At 32.7% G+C, this 19,537-nt stretch overlaps 1 protein-coding gene across 1 annotated transcript; it reads right to left on the bottom strand.

Annotated features, from left to right (window-relative positions):
- Nucleotides 1-1,591: 1,591 nt before the first annotated feature.
- Nucleotides 1,592-5,711, bottom strand: LOC112757382 (alpha-L-arabinofuranosidase 1-like). Its single transcript, XM_029293857.2, has 17 exons — nt 5,541-5,711; nt 5,404-5,458; nt 5,106-5,308; nt 4,841-4,965; nt 4,617-4,770; nt 4,473-4,542; nt 4,223-4,368; nt 4,093-4,138; nt 3,918-3,970; nt 3,693-3,837; nt 3,090-3,208; nt 2,929-3,000; nt 2,701-2,804; nt 2,533-2,589; nt 2,227-2,422; nt 1,959-2,102; nt 1,592-1,862 (listed from the first exon to the last, which is right to left on the bottom strand). The coding sequence occupies exons 1-17, from the start codon at nt 5,709-5,711 to the stop codon at nt 1,767-1,769; spliced, it is 1,956 nt and encodes a 651-aa protein (XP_029149690.1). The 3' UTR covers nt 1,592-1,766.
- Between the last annotated feature and the right edge of the window lie 13,826 nt (nt 5,712-19,537).

Here is a 19,537-nt window from a genome sequence, read left to right as displayed (position 1 = left end):
CTCTAATTTTATGCAAATTTTTGTGTTATCCTTATTCCTCTTAACTAACCCTAATCCTAATTTTAGTATTTTACTAATTTACCCACCCCCACCATCTCTCATCCAGCCGACACACAGCACTCTCACTCGGAAAGAAAAAAGAAAACAGAGAAGAGAGAGTGAGTGAACGAGGGTGAAGGAAGAAGAAGGGAGGAAGGAGGGAAAGGCACCGCCATGTCTAGTCCGCCGCTTCTGCACCGCGTCGTCGTCATTGCGTCTGGTCCATCGCGTCCGCACCGCTTCGCCGTCGTCGTAAAGCATCTGTTTGGCCCTTGTTTGCGAAGCTTCCGCCTTTGTTTTGCCGAGCTTCTGCCTCTGTTTTGCCGTGCATCCGCCGCCGTTTTGCCATGCTTCTGCTGCTTCTTCAACCATCGTCTTCCAGCCTCTGCTTAGCCTTGATTCCGTCGCGTGTTAGGTAATAAATTGATGTATTTGTATTGTATTTCTGTTTCGGTTTTTCTCATTTACAGGAGTACTAAAATGGTGACAATATGCTATCTAAAGGACTCAAGAATATTTTGATTTATAGAGACACTAATCTATGTTAGACTTTTAACTTTTGATTGAACTTATGTAAGAAATATAATTTGTAGAACTAATCAATGTAGATATTAATGTTATTTTATTTTAAAACAATTTTAGTTAAATGAAGCATGTTTGAATTATCTATGTTTTTACATATTATATAAATGTTGACTTGTTCAGTAAAATAGTTAATATATCAATTAATTAAAAAATAAGTTGATAAATTATGTATGTAAATTATATTAAAAAAAATTTGATACAAAATAAATATTGTGCTTTTGTAACTAAAGAAAATAAAATTTTATAAAATCAAATTATATTTTGTAACAAAATTTTATGATAAGAAAAAATATATTGTCACCAAAAATATTTTGAAGATCAAAATTTGTTATCACTTTTGTAACGAATTTTGATTTTTGTATCAAAAAAATTTATTACAAAATATTACTTTGAATTGTATCAGTTTTATTTTTTGTTACAAAAATTTTTTGTAACAAAACATACTGCAACAGTTCTTTTTTTTTTTTTGTTACAATTTCTTTTTATTTCAAATTTTTGATTTTTTGTAACAATTTTTTTGGTTACAAATATTCTTTTTTTTTGTAGTGTTGGCTAAGATAAGTGAGATATTCGAATTTGAATGTTAGTTCTTAGTCAATTTAGACAGGGTCTCGATCTAAAAAACCGAGTTGTTATTACTCGACCGTTTTAGGGGATCTGATAACCGAATCCAAAACAAGTATATTAGTTTGAAAACCATTTTTCTTAATAAAAAAATTTAAATATAATCCAACAAGTAAACGAAGAATGAGTGGTTTAATTTTCACCGAAATCCTAATAAGCATATTGAACAAGTTGGATGTTTAATTACAAATGTTAACCAAAGAGGAACTTGATCGAGCTCAACATGTACGCCAGCGATTATCCGTTGTCCTGTGGCCTAATCACTTCTGATCAGTCCTCCTCTCCTCTCTAACTAACTTTCCTCTTCTGTTCTCGCAGATTATACTCCACACGCATTGTACTGCTTCCTCCAATACAGGTGCATTATTACAGGTTGAATTTCTTGAAAAAAATTATACACCATTATTTTGTCGCTCATTTGGGAGCCATGACCACGCACGCTTATTAGTAATAGGATTTTTTATTTAATTTCAAAGAAACATACATACATTTCCCTTAACATTACATCGATCAATTGTCTATCTTAGCAGATCAAGAGATGTAACTGAATAAGGAGGAAGTGTGACATCCATGTCCTTATTTGCATTCAACAGCAAGGTGTGTTGTGGTACAATCTGCAATTATCATAAACATATTAAAAAAAATATATCTTTTAGCATAAGAAAAATATAAAATTAAAGTATATATTATAGCTTAATTAGAAAAACTACCTTCTTTGGCTCAGAGAAAGAATTCTCTTCCATTACATTAGGTGCTGTGAGCACCATCATTTTCGATCCAGATTGTTGAACATTTGAAGTCAACCCATTTATTGAAATCTTCAGATTCTCGGGGTCATCTCCAAAGTTCACAGCCTATATAAAAAACTCAACAATATTACTACCAAAATAACAAATATTTTTCTTTACGTTATTATATTTCAATTTTACATGCATTCTTAATAATAAATTAATTATTAACATAATTTGTATGCCACACCTTTATTCTAATATATGTCTTATTATCTTCAGTATTATTAAACTCAATTGCAGATGCTACGAGTTTAGTGGAAGAAGTTTGAAGCGTTGAATTGAGCCAAGTTGCTCCACTAGATTCGGAAAATAGTTGTTGATTCCAATAGCTTGGAGTTCCATAAAGTTGATGCGAGTTAAACACAATTGCATCTGGGCTCCACCTATAATTAATTAAAAAAATCAATCGCAAATTATTATTCAAAATGAATAATATTCAAATGAAGCTTAAGTATTAAAAAAACAAAGGATTCAAAAGATTAAAGAAAATTACATCCTGTCGTTGTTATTGACAAAAAGTGGTGCATAGCTAACCATGTGCACAAGATCACTGCCACAGACACACAAGAATAAATTAAAAGAGTAATTACCAATTAGGAGGAAATATTATATATAAGATGATTATTAAGAAACTAAATTAAAAAATAAAGTGAAATTCAACCTGTTCCTCTCCAATCCAATAAGGAATGCAGCTTCAGCCACTGCAGATAAAAGTGTTCCATCGCGGGCATCATCCTTCCAAACAGCGTATTCACTTACAAATGCCTAATGAAAAATAAATATATAAAAGTAATAATATAGTCACAATTGAGTTTAAAATTTATTTGATTTATAAGTGAATTATTCATGAATACTTTATGGAAAAATAAAATAATAAAAAAAATTAAACCTTTGGTCCAGATCGTGGTGCAGCATCAAACTTGGTATTCTTATAAAACATATCTTCAGCGTTTGTGTAAATCTAACAAAAGACAGTATATGTTAGGGAAAATAACATAAAAATAATTTTAATGAAAAAATGTCTTGGGATTATTTATATGAAGCTGTTACATGAAAATCATAGAAATCTGCAGGCATGTCTAAGTTCTGCCCAGAACCATCACAGTTTGTGATAATCTGAATATCTGGATAAGAACGCTTTATCGCTGCATAGAACTTCAGGTAATTTCCTGCTCAATTTATGAATAAGAATAATAAAAATCAAATATTGAAATATATATTATTAATTTTTTTTGGTGACTAATATATATTATTAATTAACATAACTTATTAACCAATTCTCACATGCAAAATTAAAATAAAATTCCATTGATTTTAACATAAAATATACCCATAGTTTTTATAAAAAAATATTAGGAGTTAACACTTTTTATTTTTTAACATAAAATAGATTATTGCATATAGAAAATAGAATTCAAATTCTAACGTTCGATAAATTCAAGTTGATTGCTAACATTTTTTATTAATCTTAATTAATACCTTATTTTCATATTTTTAAAATATAAAATATAAAATTTATAATTTATATTTAATTTTTAATATTTAGAGTTAATCAAATATTAATAAAAATGATAAATTTTATTAGTCATATAAAAGTATATAATACAAAAACTTTGAAAAAAAAAATATATAAAATAAAATAGAGATGCGTACCTAGATAGTTTGGCATGCCACATTCTTCATTTCCAATGGCAACAAATCTCAAATCAAATGGTTGAGGATGCCCCATTGAAGCTCTAACAGAACCCCAAGTTGAATCGGGAGAGCCTCTTGCAAACTCAATGCCATCAAGGGCTTCCTGTTAATTAACGATGATCAAAAGTTTAAGTTATTTTTTATAAATAATAATAAATATAATTAAATTTTAAAGCTACATACTTGCACAAATGGTAGAACCGCAGATGTATCCACGGCGTCATGAAGGCCGATACCTAACAAATGATATAATCGATTAATTTTATATTTTTGATTAAAAAAAATCAATTATACTAAATGAACGGAAATAAAAAAAATCAACTATCAATTAACTATAAAAAAAAATGAATGAATATACCATTGTTAAATACCCATACTGGCAATGCACCAACGTCCTCTGCAAACTGGTAAAAAAAAAAAAAGTTTTTAAAATTAATCCATGTTTTGTGTAACTAACTAATAATTAGAAAGGTAGAAAAAATAGGAACCTGGAGACCCTCAAAGAAACCAAAACCATCATCAGTCCAATAATGCCAAACATCATTAAAGTGACCAGCTCTCTCCTCCCATGCTCCAACACTGTCTTTCCAACGGAATGCATTTCTTAGATAACCTCCTTCCACATAGCAACCACCTATATAATAAATTATTAAACACTTCAAATTTACATTGAATTAATAATTATTAACCATTGTTAATATTCCATATATATTCTCTCGTTCTGTTTTGCTAATTTACCCGGAAATCTGAAAAATTTTGGCTTTAAATTTGCAACCATCTGAAACAGGTCCTTTCTAAAACCATGACCCTGTACGAATTGAAGAATAAAATATTAAACAATGATTAATAATAAGCAAACATTGTTATGTGTGCGCTACAAACCTTGTGTGTGTCTAAGGGCATAGCTGAGACTTGGTCTAGCCATATAACACCTCTATGATTTGTGGTAATTTGAAGGCTTGAATTATGATTTGTAGCATTGGCTTCCAATGTTGTCTCCATTCTCCTCCACTTATAAGCATAACTTCCATACCCTCTGCCAATTAATTAATTAATTAGATAAAATCGTCATTATTATATATTACAAAATAAATAGATAAAATTACCCGACTTGAGTTGAAGCAACACTGACACCATCATCTCCCACTAACGAGACCTTTAGATCAAGTGGTCCAACTCCAAGTGCCCTAGCATAGAAGATAACTCTATACTTCTTCCCTTCCTCAATGTTCTATATGTAGTTATACAAATTATTAGTTGAATAATTAGTATTTTCTCATAAAATTTGTTTAATTTAATATAACAATGCGGGTATGCGCAATGATATGTTGCCTATTAAGGAAAGAAAAAGAAAATTAAATATAGGCTCACCATGCCCCAGAATCCAGAGTTAGAGATTCCAACACCATTGTTAGGGCATGACTTGGCATTGCAAAGAACTTCCATACGAAGTGCAATCTTGTTTCTTTCAAAGCAAGAAGTGCGATCAGTTGACACAAGAATGGATGATTCATCTCCAATAATTGTCCATGGATAAATATTTGATGGAACATTTGCACCTCCGGCTTCAAACCCTAAAACACATAACAATAATAATATTATAGATAGAATGAACTAACATTCAAATTAAAGCAATAATGAAATGAAATGAAATAATGCAAGTATTAACCTCTGTTTCTAACCATTTCTGCCCAAAGTCCTCCTGCCCCAGCATGATTAATTTCCTGAATAAGAAAATAATATTCAATTAGTTTATCATTTTCTAGCTAAGATATATCTATATATAAACTATATATAATTTATTACTTCAAAGAATGCTCCAAAGAATGTATCTGGAATTTGTCTTCCAGAACCCTTGGATCCATCAACAACTAACGTTGATGTATGATTAACTCTAGCATTGGCATTAGATAGAAAACACAATGCTAGCAAAGAAAGTAGAAAAAAGATGTAGGTGATTTTAAAAAGTGAAGTCATAATGTTTGAAGATCTTATCCCAATTTGAGAAACTCTACTGTGAGTGTTCGATTGTGTCATATATATTTATAGTCAGAAATGATTAACAGAATCTACCGGATAAGATTAAAGTTGATGAGATTTGTTAACAAACTACATCTGGTTTTGAAAAAAGAAAAATTCAAAATTGAATAGCTGCAGGTTTTGAAAAACAAAATTAAAATTTGATAGGTACACATGAAACTGACGCACAAACTTGTAGTATATCAAGTAATTTGGGTTTTAGAATCAATCTATTTATTTTCTTTTTTTTTTTACCAAAGATAGGAGACTCGAACCCGCAACTTCTTAATTGAGTATGGAGAGACTATGCCATTTGAGCTATAACTCATTGGCAATCAATCTATCTATTTATTCTACCTATATAATACTATAATTATAACATATGTAATATGAACATTAATAATGTTTAGAAAAGATAATAAAAATCAACTAAATAGTTTAAAATTATTTTATTCATTAATTATTATTAAAAAATTAAAAAAATTTAATTTAATAAATATATAATTATAAATATTATATGTATAAAATTATACCTATTAAATTAAATAAGATAACTATAAAAATTATGAAAAAATACGGTCAAAAGTCAATATGCTGTCAATATGCTATGCTAGAATTTTTATGTCATTAAGGTCAATATTTTTTACACATATTACAATTTTATTTTTAATTCAGAGTCATCATATAATGCAGGTTCTTTTTCACCTTTTTCTCTTGGCATTACTTTCCTGAATCATGGTAGAAAGTGGAAGGAATTTAATTGGCTCTGTTCTTTTGAATAATGAGAAAAAAGATGATGTAATACAATTATAACAGAAGGATATAAAACAGGCTATTCACAACTACATTAATAGTCTGGTTAAAAGACTTTTTGCTGATAAATCCTTTTCAACTGGAATCATGGATGGAGCACTTAAAGCAATTTAGGAAATACCAATAGAGTTTTGAGTAAAGGAGATTGATCAAAATCAATTTCAATTATTCTTTGATAATGAGTGGGATGTTATGAGAATTGAAAGAAGCTCCCCATGATTTTTCAAGAACTATGCTCTCTATGTTCAGCATTGGAAAGAGGGAGTGTGCATTGGAGAACAACTACCAATTTTGGGGGTTTTCTGAAATTTTTAAGATACTGGACGTTGCTACAAAGCTTGGTGAAGGGTTCAGTAAGGTGATGAATGTGAGATTGTTTGATGTTAAAGGGAGAGAGACATGTATCATCAAAGCAAGGGTAGTTATTGATGGAAATCGAGCTGTGAAAGACTTTCTTAAGGTCACTGGTCTTGATAAGTCTCCAATTGGAGTGGCGGTTAGGTATGAAACGCTATAGACAATGTGTATGTACTGTGCAACTATAGGCTATGACCACAAAATATGTGTTGTGTTTTTGGAGGATATAAAGGAAAATAGGTTAAGGAATGATAAGATAGGAGAATGGATCAGAGCTGATCAAATTGATATAAGTGTGGAGACTAAGGAGGATGAAGGGAGAAAGGGAGAAAAGAGCTTTCGAGCAGGTTAGCCCCTTGGCAGAAAGAAACCGCTCCCAAACTGCCTGGTAGATGGATTTTTAAACTTGAGTGTCAAGAACAAAAAATGTACGATCAAGGAGTCAAGAGTCCTATCAGAAACGAAAGACGTGATGAGAAAGAAAAAAATAAAAGATGCTATGGTTATAAGCTTAAACCAGATACAGTTAGGAGGAACAAGTAGTTTTCAAACGAAACATGCTAACACAGGGGGGTCCTAACTGAAAACCGCATGCCAATTACTCTTGCTGCTGAATACTCCGTCAAATAAAAAAGGCTAAAATAGATGGCTAGATCAAACCATGAAGGGATGGAGATGCTGTCCGGGACAACAAAAAATGGGTGAAAGATGAACTGGAGGAGTTGCTGGAGATATAGATCAAGAGATGGTGGAGGGTGCCAGCCGTTCAGTGGCACCCAATGCACCATGAGATTCCTAATGTAGAACTATCGGGATTTGGAGAGACCTCTGACAGTCTACAATCTTAAAAGAATGTGCTAATCCCACTCTCTCGAGGTGATTTTTTTCGATGAAACTAAAAATCAGTCTCGAATGGTGGAACGTAAAGTCAAATAATGAGAATATCAAAGTTTCACATTAGTGGACTCAAATGAAACATCAGGAAGAATGGCTCTAGCATGGAAAGATCATGTGGAGGTACACATTCTGTTTCAAAACTCTTTTTCCCATAATTGCTTCAGTTAAGGATGAGAATAAGAATGTGAGTTGGGGGTTGGTTGGAGTTTACTTGAGTACTAATGAGCTAACTCGAATCAATCAATTCGAAGAACTCTATTCTTGACTTCAGCAATTTGAAGGAAGCTTTATCATCTTGGGTGATTTAAATGCAATTACAAATTATGGAGAAAATGAGGAAGGAAATATGTGGTATAATGCCTCCATTGAAAATTTCAATGGTTTCATTGACGATAATCAATTAGTTAATCTTGGGATGATAGGACAGCGGTTCACATGGTCAAATAGAAGGGCTAGAGAGATGTTAATTTGGGAGAGGCTTGATCGTTTTATGGCTGAAATGGCTTGGAGGGAGACTTATGTAGATGTGGTGGTAAAAAAATTATCAGAGAATAGTTCAGATTACGCTCCTCTCTTACTTGATTTGGATCCTCCAAGATGGTCTACCAAAAGAAGATTTAAATTTCAGGATCAGTGATGCGAGATAGAGGATATAAGGACACTGATAGCGAAAGTTTAGAGTATGAAAGTTAATGACTCACTTATGTATGTTTTGGTACAGAAATTGAAGTGTTATAGACACCGTCTAGTGCAATGGCAGCAGCATAATAAATTTAACTCTAAAAAAGTAACTAAAGAACTAAATCTTAGGTTGGAATAGTTGAGGGCAACGGGTTATTCTGGTGGGTCGAAGGTTTTAAAGGTAGAGAAAAAATTAGATGAGGAATTATCAAAAGAAAAAAATTTTTGGAAGGAAAAATCAAGATGCAAGTGGCTGAAAGAAGGGATAGCAACACAAAGTTCTTTCATCAGAAGTTCCAAACTAGAAACCAAAAAAAATAAAATTTGGGGGCTAGTTCGGAATGATGGTGAGATAGCTTCAGAATCACAGAATATTGCTCTGGTGGCTGAAAATTATTTCAAGAAAATATTTTTATCCGCTAACCCATTAGAACCTGATGACATATTCAGCAATTTTAGTCCTCCAGTTATAGCTTTCATAAACTGGAGGCTAATGAGACCAATCTCTATGGAGAAAAATAAGAGATCCACTTTCAGTGTTTGTCCTCAAAGTGTTCCAGGTGAAGATAACTTCATAGTACGGTTATTTCAGTTTTATTGGGACATTGTGGATGGTGATATTTTTAAGACGACTCGTAGCTTCTTTGGTGGAGGTAAAATGTTCAAAGCGTTTATCCATACACAAATTTGCTTGATCCCTAAGATCCCGGATATTAGAGACATGTCACATATCAGACCTATTAGCTTATCCTCAATCTTTTATAAGATTATTTCCAAAATTTTGGTACATAGACTTCAAGAGTTTATGAATAAGTTAATAAGTCTAAACTAGAGTGCTTTTTAAAAAGGTAGATTAGTTTCTGACAATATTCTAGTAGCTCATAAATGTATGCACTACCTCAAAAATAAGAGGTACGGATTTGAATGTGAAATGGATATTAAATTGGATATGAGTAAAGCATATAATAGAGTTGACTGGAGTTTTTTATGGTTCATCATGGAGAAAATAGGTTTTAGAACCAGATGGATCTTTTGGATCAGAGAACTAGTCACTATTATTTCTTACTCTGTTCTTGTGAAAGTTTAACCTTATGGCTTTTTTAAGCTAACAAGGGGTATTTGGCAAGGAGATTCGTCCGACCGATCTCCATGGGTAACAATTTCTTTCTTTCAACACCAATTCTTAAATTTTGTCTTTGCTAGTAGTTGTTGCATTACATGATAGATTGCATGTTAGTTAGAATTTGTACATATTTCACCATTTCTTTTTATGTTAGGACTACTTAGTTAGGGTGATGATATCTTTTCCAAGAAAAAAAATTGTTTTAGGGCACCCAACCAATTTCAACACACAAATTTTTTCAAATTGGTTGGTGCCCTAAAACAATTTTTTTCTTGGAAAAGATATCATCACCCTAACCAAGTAGTCCTAACATAAAAAGAAATGGTGAAATATGTACAAATTCTAACTAACATGCAATCTATCATGCAATGCAACAACTACTAGCAAAGACAAAAATTAAGAATTGGTGTTGAAAGAAAGAAATTGTTACCCATGGAGATTGGTCGGACGACCTCCCTACACTTAAAAATTTGCACCGTCCTCAGTGCATGCAAAGAAGAATAAAGTGGACGGGTTGCTACAATTGATGAGCTCCTCCAAAAGATTGTGCAGAAGGACTTGTTTGTTGCCCCATTTAGAAGCTTTTCCTTTTCCTCTTTCAGTGGCCAACCTAAAAGGAAAGAAAAAGAAAGAAAATTAAGCCTACAACAAAGATATCAAAGCAAATAGAACATTGGCGAGGGCTAATGCCAAATAAGAGTAAGGTTCTCACTACATGGTAGCTACAACATGTGAGTGAGAAAACAATATAAGCTAAGGCATATTAACTAACACTTGATGCAAGAGTAAAGTCAAAGCATAAAGAGCACTCACAAGCATCAAGTTCAAATAGAAAGAGTGGGTGATGAAAGGCATGCAAGTTCATATCAATGTACAAAGAATATATGAGTCATACAAGATTAAGCATTGTTTTAAAAGTTTCATCACCCAACAATATCAAACAAGTCAAGAAGCACCAAGATTAACCAAGAAATTCTCAACAATTAAGTAAGAGCATTCAACACCATTATTAAAATAAGAAACTCGAAGAAAACTAAAGTAAAAATAGGCTATAAAAACAAAATAAAAATGTAAAAAATAAAAGTATGCAAATGCAATGGACAAAAGAAAATGGAAGATGAGAAAAAAACTCTTTTTTTTTACCGGCACGGACGCGCACAGTGCGCGGGCGCCTGTCTTATGAAGGTGGCGATCGGCGTGGAGCGTGAAGTGCACCTGCGCGTCAGTTGTGGGCACGAAATAGGCACAAAATTGGCATAACTTTCTGGTTTTTGTACTAGAGGGGTAGGTGACCATATCGGCGCGCACGCGCACTGCATTGCGCAATTAGCATCAAGGACGCGTACGCACCAGGGGCGCGCACGCATGGGTGGTTTGTGCCTCAGGCATGGTGCTGGCGCAGTGTATGCACAACTCTCGGGTCAATGTATGGAGGGATAAATTTTTGCATCCACGCGTACGCGTACATGGCGCGTCCGCGTGGATGGATGAAAATGCTTAATGCACGCGTACGCGTGCAGTGCACGTATGCGCAGATGGTCCTCTGTTTTTCAAAATTTTTCTATGTTTTTGCACCAATCTAAGCATTCCGAACCTCCAAATAGCTACCAAAACACCTTCAAACCTTATTTAACATACTAAACTACCAACTCAACAAGACATGAAATTAAACTAATTACCAATATGTACAAAAGAGAGAAATGAAAAGAATTTACCATGGTGGGATATCTCCCACCTAGCACTTTTATTTATTGTCCTTAAGTTGGACTTATGGGGAGCTCCTCTTAAGGTGGCTTGTGCTTGAAGCTATCCTTGAACATCCACGAATGCTTGAATCTCCAATAAGCTTTAGTCTTCAGAGATGATAACTCCAAGCCTTGATGGAGTTCCACACAAACCATGGGCTCCTAAATTTGATTTTCCTTATGCGATCTGAGATCCCACACTTTGTTTTGACACCCATATTCAAATTGATCATCATGATTCCAATTGGGTGGCATGACCTTAGAATTCTCAATTAAGCATCCAAACATTCTCCTAGACCCATGCAATTTGGTTCTACACCAACCATTGCTATTCAACTTCGAACATGCAACCATCATGAACTTAGAGTGATATGTCCAACCACTACACAACTCTCTCCTACTCTTAACTCCACAAGGAGCTCTAAGTTGACCATCATTTTCAATCAAACTATATTCAAGTAAGAAAGTAAAGCTTAAGGATAAGATTTTACTCACTTGAATGTTGTGTTGGATGGCTACTTAGGAAGGGGTGATCCCAATGATCTTGTAAGCTCCACTCCCTTGTGCTCTTCCTTGACTATCTCTACCTCTTTACAACTTTCCTCAACTTCAACCTCTTCCTCTTGGTGGCTCTCTTCCAATTCAATCTCTTCTTCATTGCTCACCAAGGGCATGAGAGGTTGTTCATCTTCTTTCTTGACCTTAATTTCAAGCCCAATGGGAGAGGATTCAATTGTAGATAGGAACTCCTCAATGATTGAATCCATCTCTTGATCAACCTCTTCAAAGTCTTCAATCAAGATATGCTTTGGAGGTTGTACACCCTCCTTAACATCAACATCAAGCATCTTGGAAGAGGACTCTCTAATTCTACATTCCCATAGACTTCCAACATATCCTATGTTTTCAACCACTTCTTCCGGCTCATTTATCTCAACTTCTTCTCCTTGTGACAATTCTTGCTTCAACTCCTCTTCTTCACCTTGAAGCTCTAAGCTCACTCCCTCACTATGCTCCTTAATTGCTTCTCCACATTCAACAATGGGAGTTCCTTGATCGCGTAGTCTTAGGTGGGAGGAGACCATATTGCTAACGGCTTCCGCTAGGATAGCCATCTTGGCTTCTAGCTCCTTAAACTCCTTTTGGTTCTCTTCTTGCCTTCGAATGTAAGAACTAATACATTTTTGGAGAGGATCATCCATTGGAGGTGGTGTGAAAAAAGAAGGTTCATTGTTTGGGAAGGAGGTTTCATAATTGGAAGTTGGTTTATCTTGGTAAGGGTATGGAGATGGTGTATATTGAGGTGGTTCTTGAGAGTAATTGTGTTGGAATGGTGGTGGTTTCATGTGTGGTTCATATGGTTCATAAGGTGGTTGGTATGATGGATAAGGATTAGGGTCATAATGAGATGTTTGGTGGTAGGGGGCTTGTGAGTAAGGTGGTTCAAAGTCATGTTGAGGGGGTGGTTCATAGGCATGTTGTGGTGGTTGTTGACAATCACAATAAGGGTCACCACATCCATTAGATTGATATGCATTAGGATTAGAATTATACCCATAAGAAACCGGAGGGGGTTGTTGCCAATAAGGTTGATCAATCCCTTGAGGCTCCTCCCATCTTTGATTCCCAAATCCTTGATGCATGTTATCATTGTAGCTTCCATTCCCTACAACATAATTTGAGCCAAACTCATAGCCAAAGTGGTGAGAATTCATAATAGCAAATAAAAACAAAAGCTAACAAAAATAAGCAACAAAGCCCTAAAGCTAACAAAAACTAACAAATAAGCAAAAGGCAAGCATATTCACAATATTCACAATAGACAATAATGTAACACCATTGCAACTCCCCGGCAACAGCGCCATTAATTTGATGCAAGGATTTATACCAGTTCAGAATTCCACAAAATAATTCCGTTGTTAGTATAGTCCAAACCAATAGTCAATCCTCAAATCAAATTAAATTTGGTTTTGTCACATGTACAAACCCCAATGAAAATTAACCGAAGTATTTAAACCTCGGGTCGTCTCACAAGGAATTACAATGAAGTGTTTAATTATTGGCTATGAAGATGCAAGGGGGTTTTGATTTTTATATTGTTGCAAGAAATTAAATGACAAGAAAGTAAAATGACAAGAACTAATAAAATAAAGGAAAAGAACTCTTGGCTAGACATAGGTAATTGAGATCACCATCCTTGTCTACAAACCAAATATTGATAATTATGAGAGGCCAACCTATTAAGTCTACTTCCAAAGCCTTAAGTACACAATATCTACTCCTAGGCTTGAAGTACGTCAAATAGGTTTGATCACATCAACCCATAAGTCCCAACCTATCTACTAATTAGATTAGTAGTGGGTTAGTGTCAATGGATATCAAATTGATCACCAAGGGTTCTCAAATGACCAAATCATTGAGACCCAATGACTCAAGGTCACTCAATTCTCTTAGCCTAGGCCAAGAGCTAAGGAAAACTACTCAAAAACTAGAGGAAACATTTTATCAAACACTTAGTGTGCAAGAAAAGTAAACATCATAAAATGCAAGAATTAAAAGAAATCCATAACCAACATAAACAAAAAATCAACAATAACAATCAAGATCAACATAAAAGAAACATGGAAACATAAAGTTGCATTGAAAGAAAAAATAGAAACCCAACAAGAGTGTATGAACATAAAAGTGACATGAAAAGGAAATTAACAACAAGAACTAGAAGAAAAAAGGTGTAATATCAAGAAATTAACAAGAAAAAATTAAATCAAAACAAGAATTGAAAGTGGATCTAAGAAAATTGAACCTAAACTACCCTAAATTCTAGAGAGAAGGGAGAGCTTATCTCTCTAGAATTCTACCCTAAAATATGATGAAAACTAAATTATGACTACTTGGTTTATTTCTCCCTCAATTCTTGGGTTTAATAGCATCAGAAATGAGTTGGATTGGGCCCAAAATGAGCTAGAAATTGCCCCCAACGAGTTGCCCAAAGTGGACCCATGCTGCTCCATCGGTACGCACGCGTACAGTACACGTGCGCGTCCCTAGACGTTAAGCAACTTTGGCAAATTTTATATCATTTCGAAGCTCCGGATGTTAGCTTTCCAACGCAACTAGAACCACCTCATTTGGACCTCTGTAGCTCAAGTTATGGTCAATTGAGTGCGAAGAGGTTAGGCTTGACAGCTTTACGGTTCCTTCATTTCTTCATGAGTTCTCCCACTTTGCATGCTTTTCTCCTCACTTCTTCCATCCAATACTTGCCTTATGGACCTGAAATCACTCAAAAAACATATCAAGGCATCGAATGGAATTAAAGTGAATTAAAATCACCAATTTTAGGGTCTAAAAAGCATGTTTTCACATTTAGGCACAAATCAAGGGAGAATTGCAAAACCATGCTATTTCATTGAATAAATGTGAGAAAATGTGATAAAATCCCCCAAATTAAGTACAAGATAAACCACAAAATTGGGGTTTATCAGAGATCCCTTGTCACTTTATTTATTTCTATTCTATGCGGAAGGATTATCCTATCTATTACACAAGGCAGAGCATAACAGGTCTATTCAGGGGATTCAGATTTACAAAAGGTCTCCAATAATAAATTATCTTAGCTTCTCTTTGATGATGACTGTATCTTATTTGGGAAGGCTAATGAGGAATCATGCAACTATCCTATGTTTACTCAATAAATATGAGATGCTTAGCGGATAGAAAGTTAACCTCCACAAATTAGTAATTTTTTCAGTCAAAATACCCCACTTGTCAAAAGGCAACAACTAGCAAAGTTACTTAACATAGAGCATGTGGGAGTCCAAGATAAATATTTAGGTTTTTCCTCCATTATTCAAAGATCTAAAAAGGCTATATTCAGTGCAACAAAGAATAAAATTCAAAAAAGAGTTCAGCCTTGGAAGATGAATCTGTTATCAGCAGGTGGCAGACATGCTTTAATTAGAGCTGTCAGATAAGCTATTCCAATATATACGCTTTTATGTTTCAAGCTTCTAGATTCTCTAGTGGAAGAAATACACAGTATTATAAGACAATTATGGTGGGATTAGAAGGAAATGGAGAGAAAGATGGCTAAGGTTAGTTGGAATTGTATGACCAAACCCAAAAAGAAAGGCAGATTGGGATTTCAGGATCTCAAAGTCTAGAACCTAGCCTTGCTGGATAAACAGTTTTAGCAAATTACTACTAAGCCAGATTCGTTACTTGTGCGTATACTCAAAGAAAAATACTATAGATACAATAACCCCCTTTTTGGCAGATAAAAGAAACCAACCTTCTTGAGATTGGCAAAGTATACTGGAGGAAAGAAAAATGGTAGAAAAGGGTTTGAGATGGAGTATAGAATCTAGCTCAAATGTTCATAACTGGAAGGACCTATGGTTACCCCCCACCTTACCCTTTTAGACTCAGTAACAGTTATCAATTGGGTACATGATTTATTTACAGTGGATGGAAGATGGAATAAAGAGTTAGATGAAGTAGTTTTTTCTCCTAAGCTCAGTCCGCGAATTTTCTCTGTGCCACTAAACGACGATAGTGAAGACAAACTTGAATGGGCCTGGAACAAGAGAAAGCAGTACGATGTGGCATCGGGATACTGGGTTGCTTATGATTTTTTTTCATGCGCCAATTGAGGACCGTCAAATGGTAATGACAAATTCAATGCTCTGAAAATTAATTTGGAGGTTAAAATTACCATCCAAAGTAATATTTTTTCTATGGAGAGCAGCCCATAAAAAATTATCTGTACTCAATTTGATCAACCAGAGATTCTCAAATACTTCAGCAATGTGTCCAAGATGCAAAAATGGCAACGAAACAATTCTTCACGCCTTAGTGCAATGTGATCCCATGTTTGAGATTTGGTCTTCCTCTCCCTTTGTGAATGCTATAGCGCAAAATGGAACCATAAAATTTGCAGTCTAGTGGCAAACGGCAAGTAGAGACAATGGAAGAGGACAACCTTCTTTGGCCTTCCTTGCATCTCTGTGTTGGACGTTGTGGAAGGTGAGAAATTTGGAGGTGAGAAGCTGGCGACAATAGTAATTGTGAAAATAGTAAGGAAGCACCAGTAAAAAATAACTCAAGTTATAGAGTACCATTTTTTGTGAATCTCCAATCTCTTTTATTAGTTTTTCTTTTATTAGTATTTGGTGTTTATTAAAGTAGGAGATTCCCTTTTTTCTTTTATCTTTGTCTCTATAATAGACAATGTATTTTTTTTTTACAAAACAATGCAATAAAGTATTTAAAAAAAATTCAGCCAATACCACTACACACTACTATGGACTATATGTCTTATTTTTCAGGGATCCCTTCACACAACATAAATCTCAAAGATGAAGAATATCAAGGAACACTTAGGCATTGATTTTCTTTTCGTAAATTTCTCCAAGAACCAAATGTTAGTGGTCAAGGCAACTCCACCCAATATTCAATACATATCGGAATGTGAAGTAAGTACTTAGAGCTTTTTTTCATTGTCTTTTTTAATTTCTTCCTCCGATCCTTTTGAGTTGTGGTTTATCCCAATGTTAGTAACTTCTAAATATGTGACGAAATACGTGAAGTAATTTCTACAATAAAATTCGATGAAACTCTTTCATTTGCAAGGCCAACTACATATATATTATGGAGGCATGCTGTAAGTGGACATAGTACTTAGGTTTTCTCTGGTTTTAATTAGGGTTAGAAGTTAGTCAAGTCATCTCATGAATCAGTTTAAATTCTATTCGTTAATAGCTTGATAAGCTGAGTTTATGAGTTTGCGAGTCAAGTTCGAACTTGAATTTGAGCTCTTATATTAAATGAGCCGAACTTAAACTTGGATAAGCTCAGTTCATTAACTCGTGAGTTGGCTTGATTATATATATATATATATATATATATATATATATATATATATATATAATATATATATATATAATATTTGTATATAATTATTATGACAAATAACATAAATTATAATTGATATAGATATACATTTTTATTTATATATAATTATAGATCATGTTTATGTTATTTGAACTAGCTTAGCTTGTGAGTTTGAGCTAGCTTATTAACTTTAAGTGAGTCGAGTTTGAACTTTATAAATAAATTTGATTGTTAATGAATTGAGCTGTAAGCTGAGTTCAATTTTTATGAGTTGAGTTTGAATTTAGTCTAGTACAACTTAATTCATCTCACTTCTAACCCTAATTTTAAATATAGTGAATATGTCTATTTTTAATATATATTTCTTTTTATGTAGTTCAATAGAGTGTAGTAATTGAAAAACTAAGACATATATAGATATTCGGTTCATGAAAACACATCATTTATTTAATTTAACTTATTCTGTCATGCATATGAGTGGATGGACTATAAATATTGTTAGAATTAAAAAAGTAATTTTAAAGAGTGTATTGTTGAGTGTGTTTCAAAAATACAATACATAAGGATATATATAAGTGTTAGAAGAATCAAACTAATAAAAATATACAATTTTATAATTAATATATAGATATGCTATATAAATATAGAAAAGTTCTTTGGTGGCCAAGAGTGACCAAGTTTTGACTGCCCTGTGTAAGAAGGACAAATGACAATACTATTGAAATTGCTTTGACTAATAATAATCATGAATGATTCCATTAGGTGGGTGAGTGCCGTAACAGAAATTCGCCGCAGGATACATCCGTAATTACATTTTCAAAAAAGTTCTCTATGTGTATGGACTTTATATGGACAAAGACAAATATCAAACAATTGCTACACTTTATTTTAAAAAAAATTTTGATCTAATATAAGGTGTTATCTAATTCTTAACAAAATATTTTCTTAAATTATTAAAATTATCTTTTTTTAAAAAAATTTATTATTTAAGTAGGCAAAATGTAATTCAAAAATAGAAATTCAACTAAAGTGATGAGAGTCGATTTAATGGTTGCGTACGTAATTACTATTTACTATTAATTAGAAAATATTAACTAGGCATTTGTATTATATATTTTAAATTATAAAAAAGATAAATATGAAATATGCGTAAACAATTCTTTATTAAATATACCACATCTTGTTATAAAATTGTTCTACAATTATTCACATTATTTTATTAAATTATGCTATTATTTTTGTTAGAGAAATATTAAGGGGTTATCAAAATTTTATTATTTTTAACTATTATTTAACTATAAATTCAATTTCTTTAGTCTAATTTTTTTAGTCTAGTAATCTAACAACATACTTTATCTCATTCTTTTTAAGTATTAATGACTAAATAATGACAAAAAATAATAAATTTTGATAGTCTTCTAACATTCTTCTTCTCATTATTTTATTCTGAAAATTAAAAAAACCAAAAGTGCAATTAAAATTTTAAACAAAATAAAGAAAATTAAACCTTTTAATTTTTTCGACAAAATAAAATAGTAGATGTATATGAAGCAATAAAATTTATTAGTTTAATGAATAATTTGTTCTTTCTTTTTTATTTCTTTTTTTTTTTTGGGGTTGGATGCAAATGGTAATAATTCATGTATGCAAAATTTTGGTAAACATAGCTGCAAACTATATGCTTATTATGTGTAAAATCTCTGTAAATATGAGTACAAATTATTATCGGTTAATTGCTGACCAAAAATAATAATACTTGTTGGCCATGTAGCATTGTTCTTATTAAAAATATTCATAATAATTTTTTTAATAAGATTTACTTTTTCACTTTGTCAATCCACTAAAACTGATATCCGTAAATCTTAAATTCAGAATGTCATATATACCTTTGATAATTGGCTTAAATAAATTAGTTGAAAATAATCCTACCAGATTGTCTTAAAATTAGATGCACTGTTAATTTTTTTTGTCCTCTCAATATTTATATAAAGCATGGTCCCTTGTACAAGATTTTAAAAAAACAAATATAATATAAAACCTGCAAAACTACCACGACTTGTGAAGTAAATTTGTTAACTTTTTTTTAGATTTTTTTCATTACATAAAAGTAATTTAGGAATAATATATAATTATTGAATTAGTTTTATCCAAATATAAAAAAATATCTTACAAATTATTTTTTGTAATTACATTTTTGATATGACAATTACATAAAAGAGACAATTATATCAATAATACATTATTAAATTATAAAATATCAAAAATTTAAAGTGTAT

The sequence above is a fragment of the Arachis hypogaea genome, chromosome 16 (genome assembly GCF_003086295.3).
Source record: "Arachis hypogaea cultivar Tifrunner chromosome 16, arahy.Tifrunner.gnm2.J5K5, whole genome shotgun sequence".
Lineage (NCBI taxonomy): Eukaryota > Viridiplantae > Streptophyta > Magnoliopsida > Fabales > Fabaceae > Arachis > Arachis hypogaea.
The sequence above is the reverse complement of the archived record's forward strand: the minus strand, read 5'-3'. Positions and strand labels throughout refer to the sequence as shown.

Excerpts from the sequence above, each read along its gene's own strand:
- LOC112757382 (XM_029293857.2), bottom strand. The coding sequence starts at position 5,711 with ATGACTTCACTTTTTAAAATCACCTACATCTTTTTTCTACTTTCTTTG. Across the intron at positions 3,838-3,917 it reads CGGTTCTACCATTTGTGCAA|GAAGCCCTTGATGGCATTGA; the intron begins GTATGTAGCTTT and ends GTTAATTAACAG. Across the intron at positions 2,423-2,532 it reads GTCAATAACAACGACAGGAT|GTGGAGCCCAGATGCAATTG; the intron begins GTAATTTTCTTT and ends AATTAATTATAG.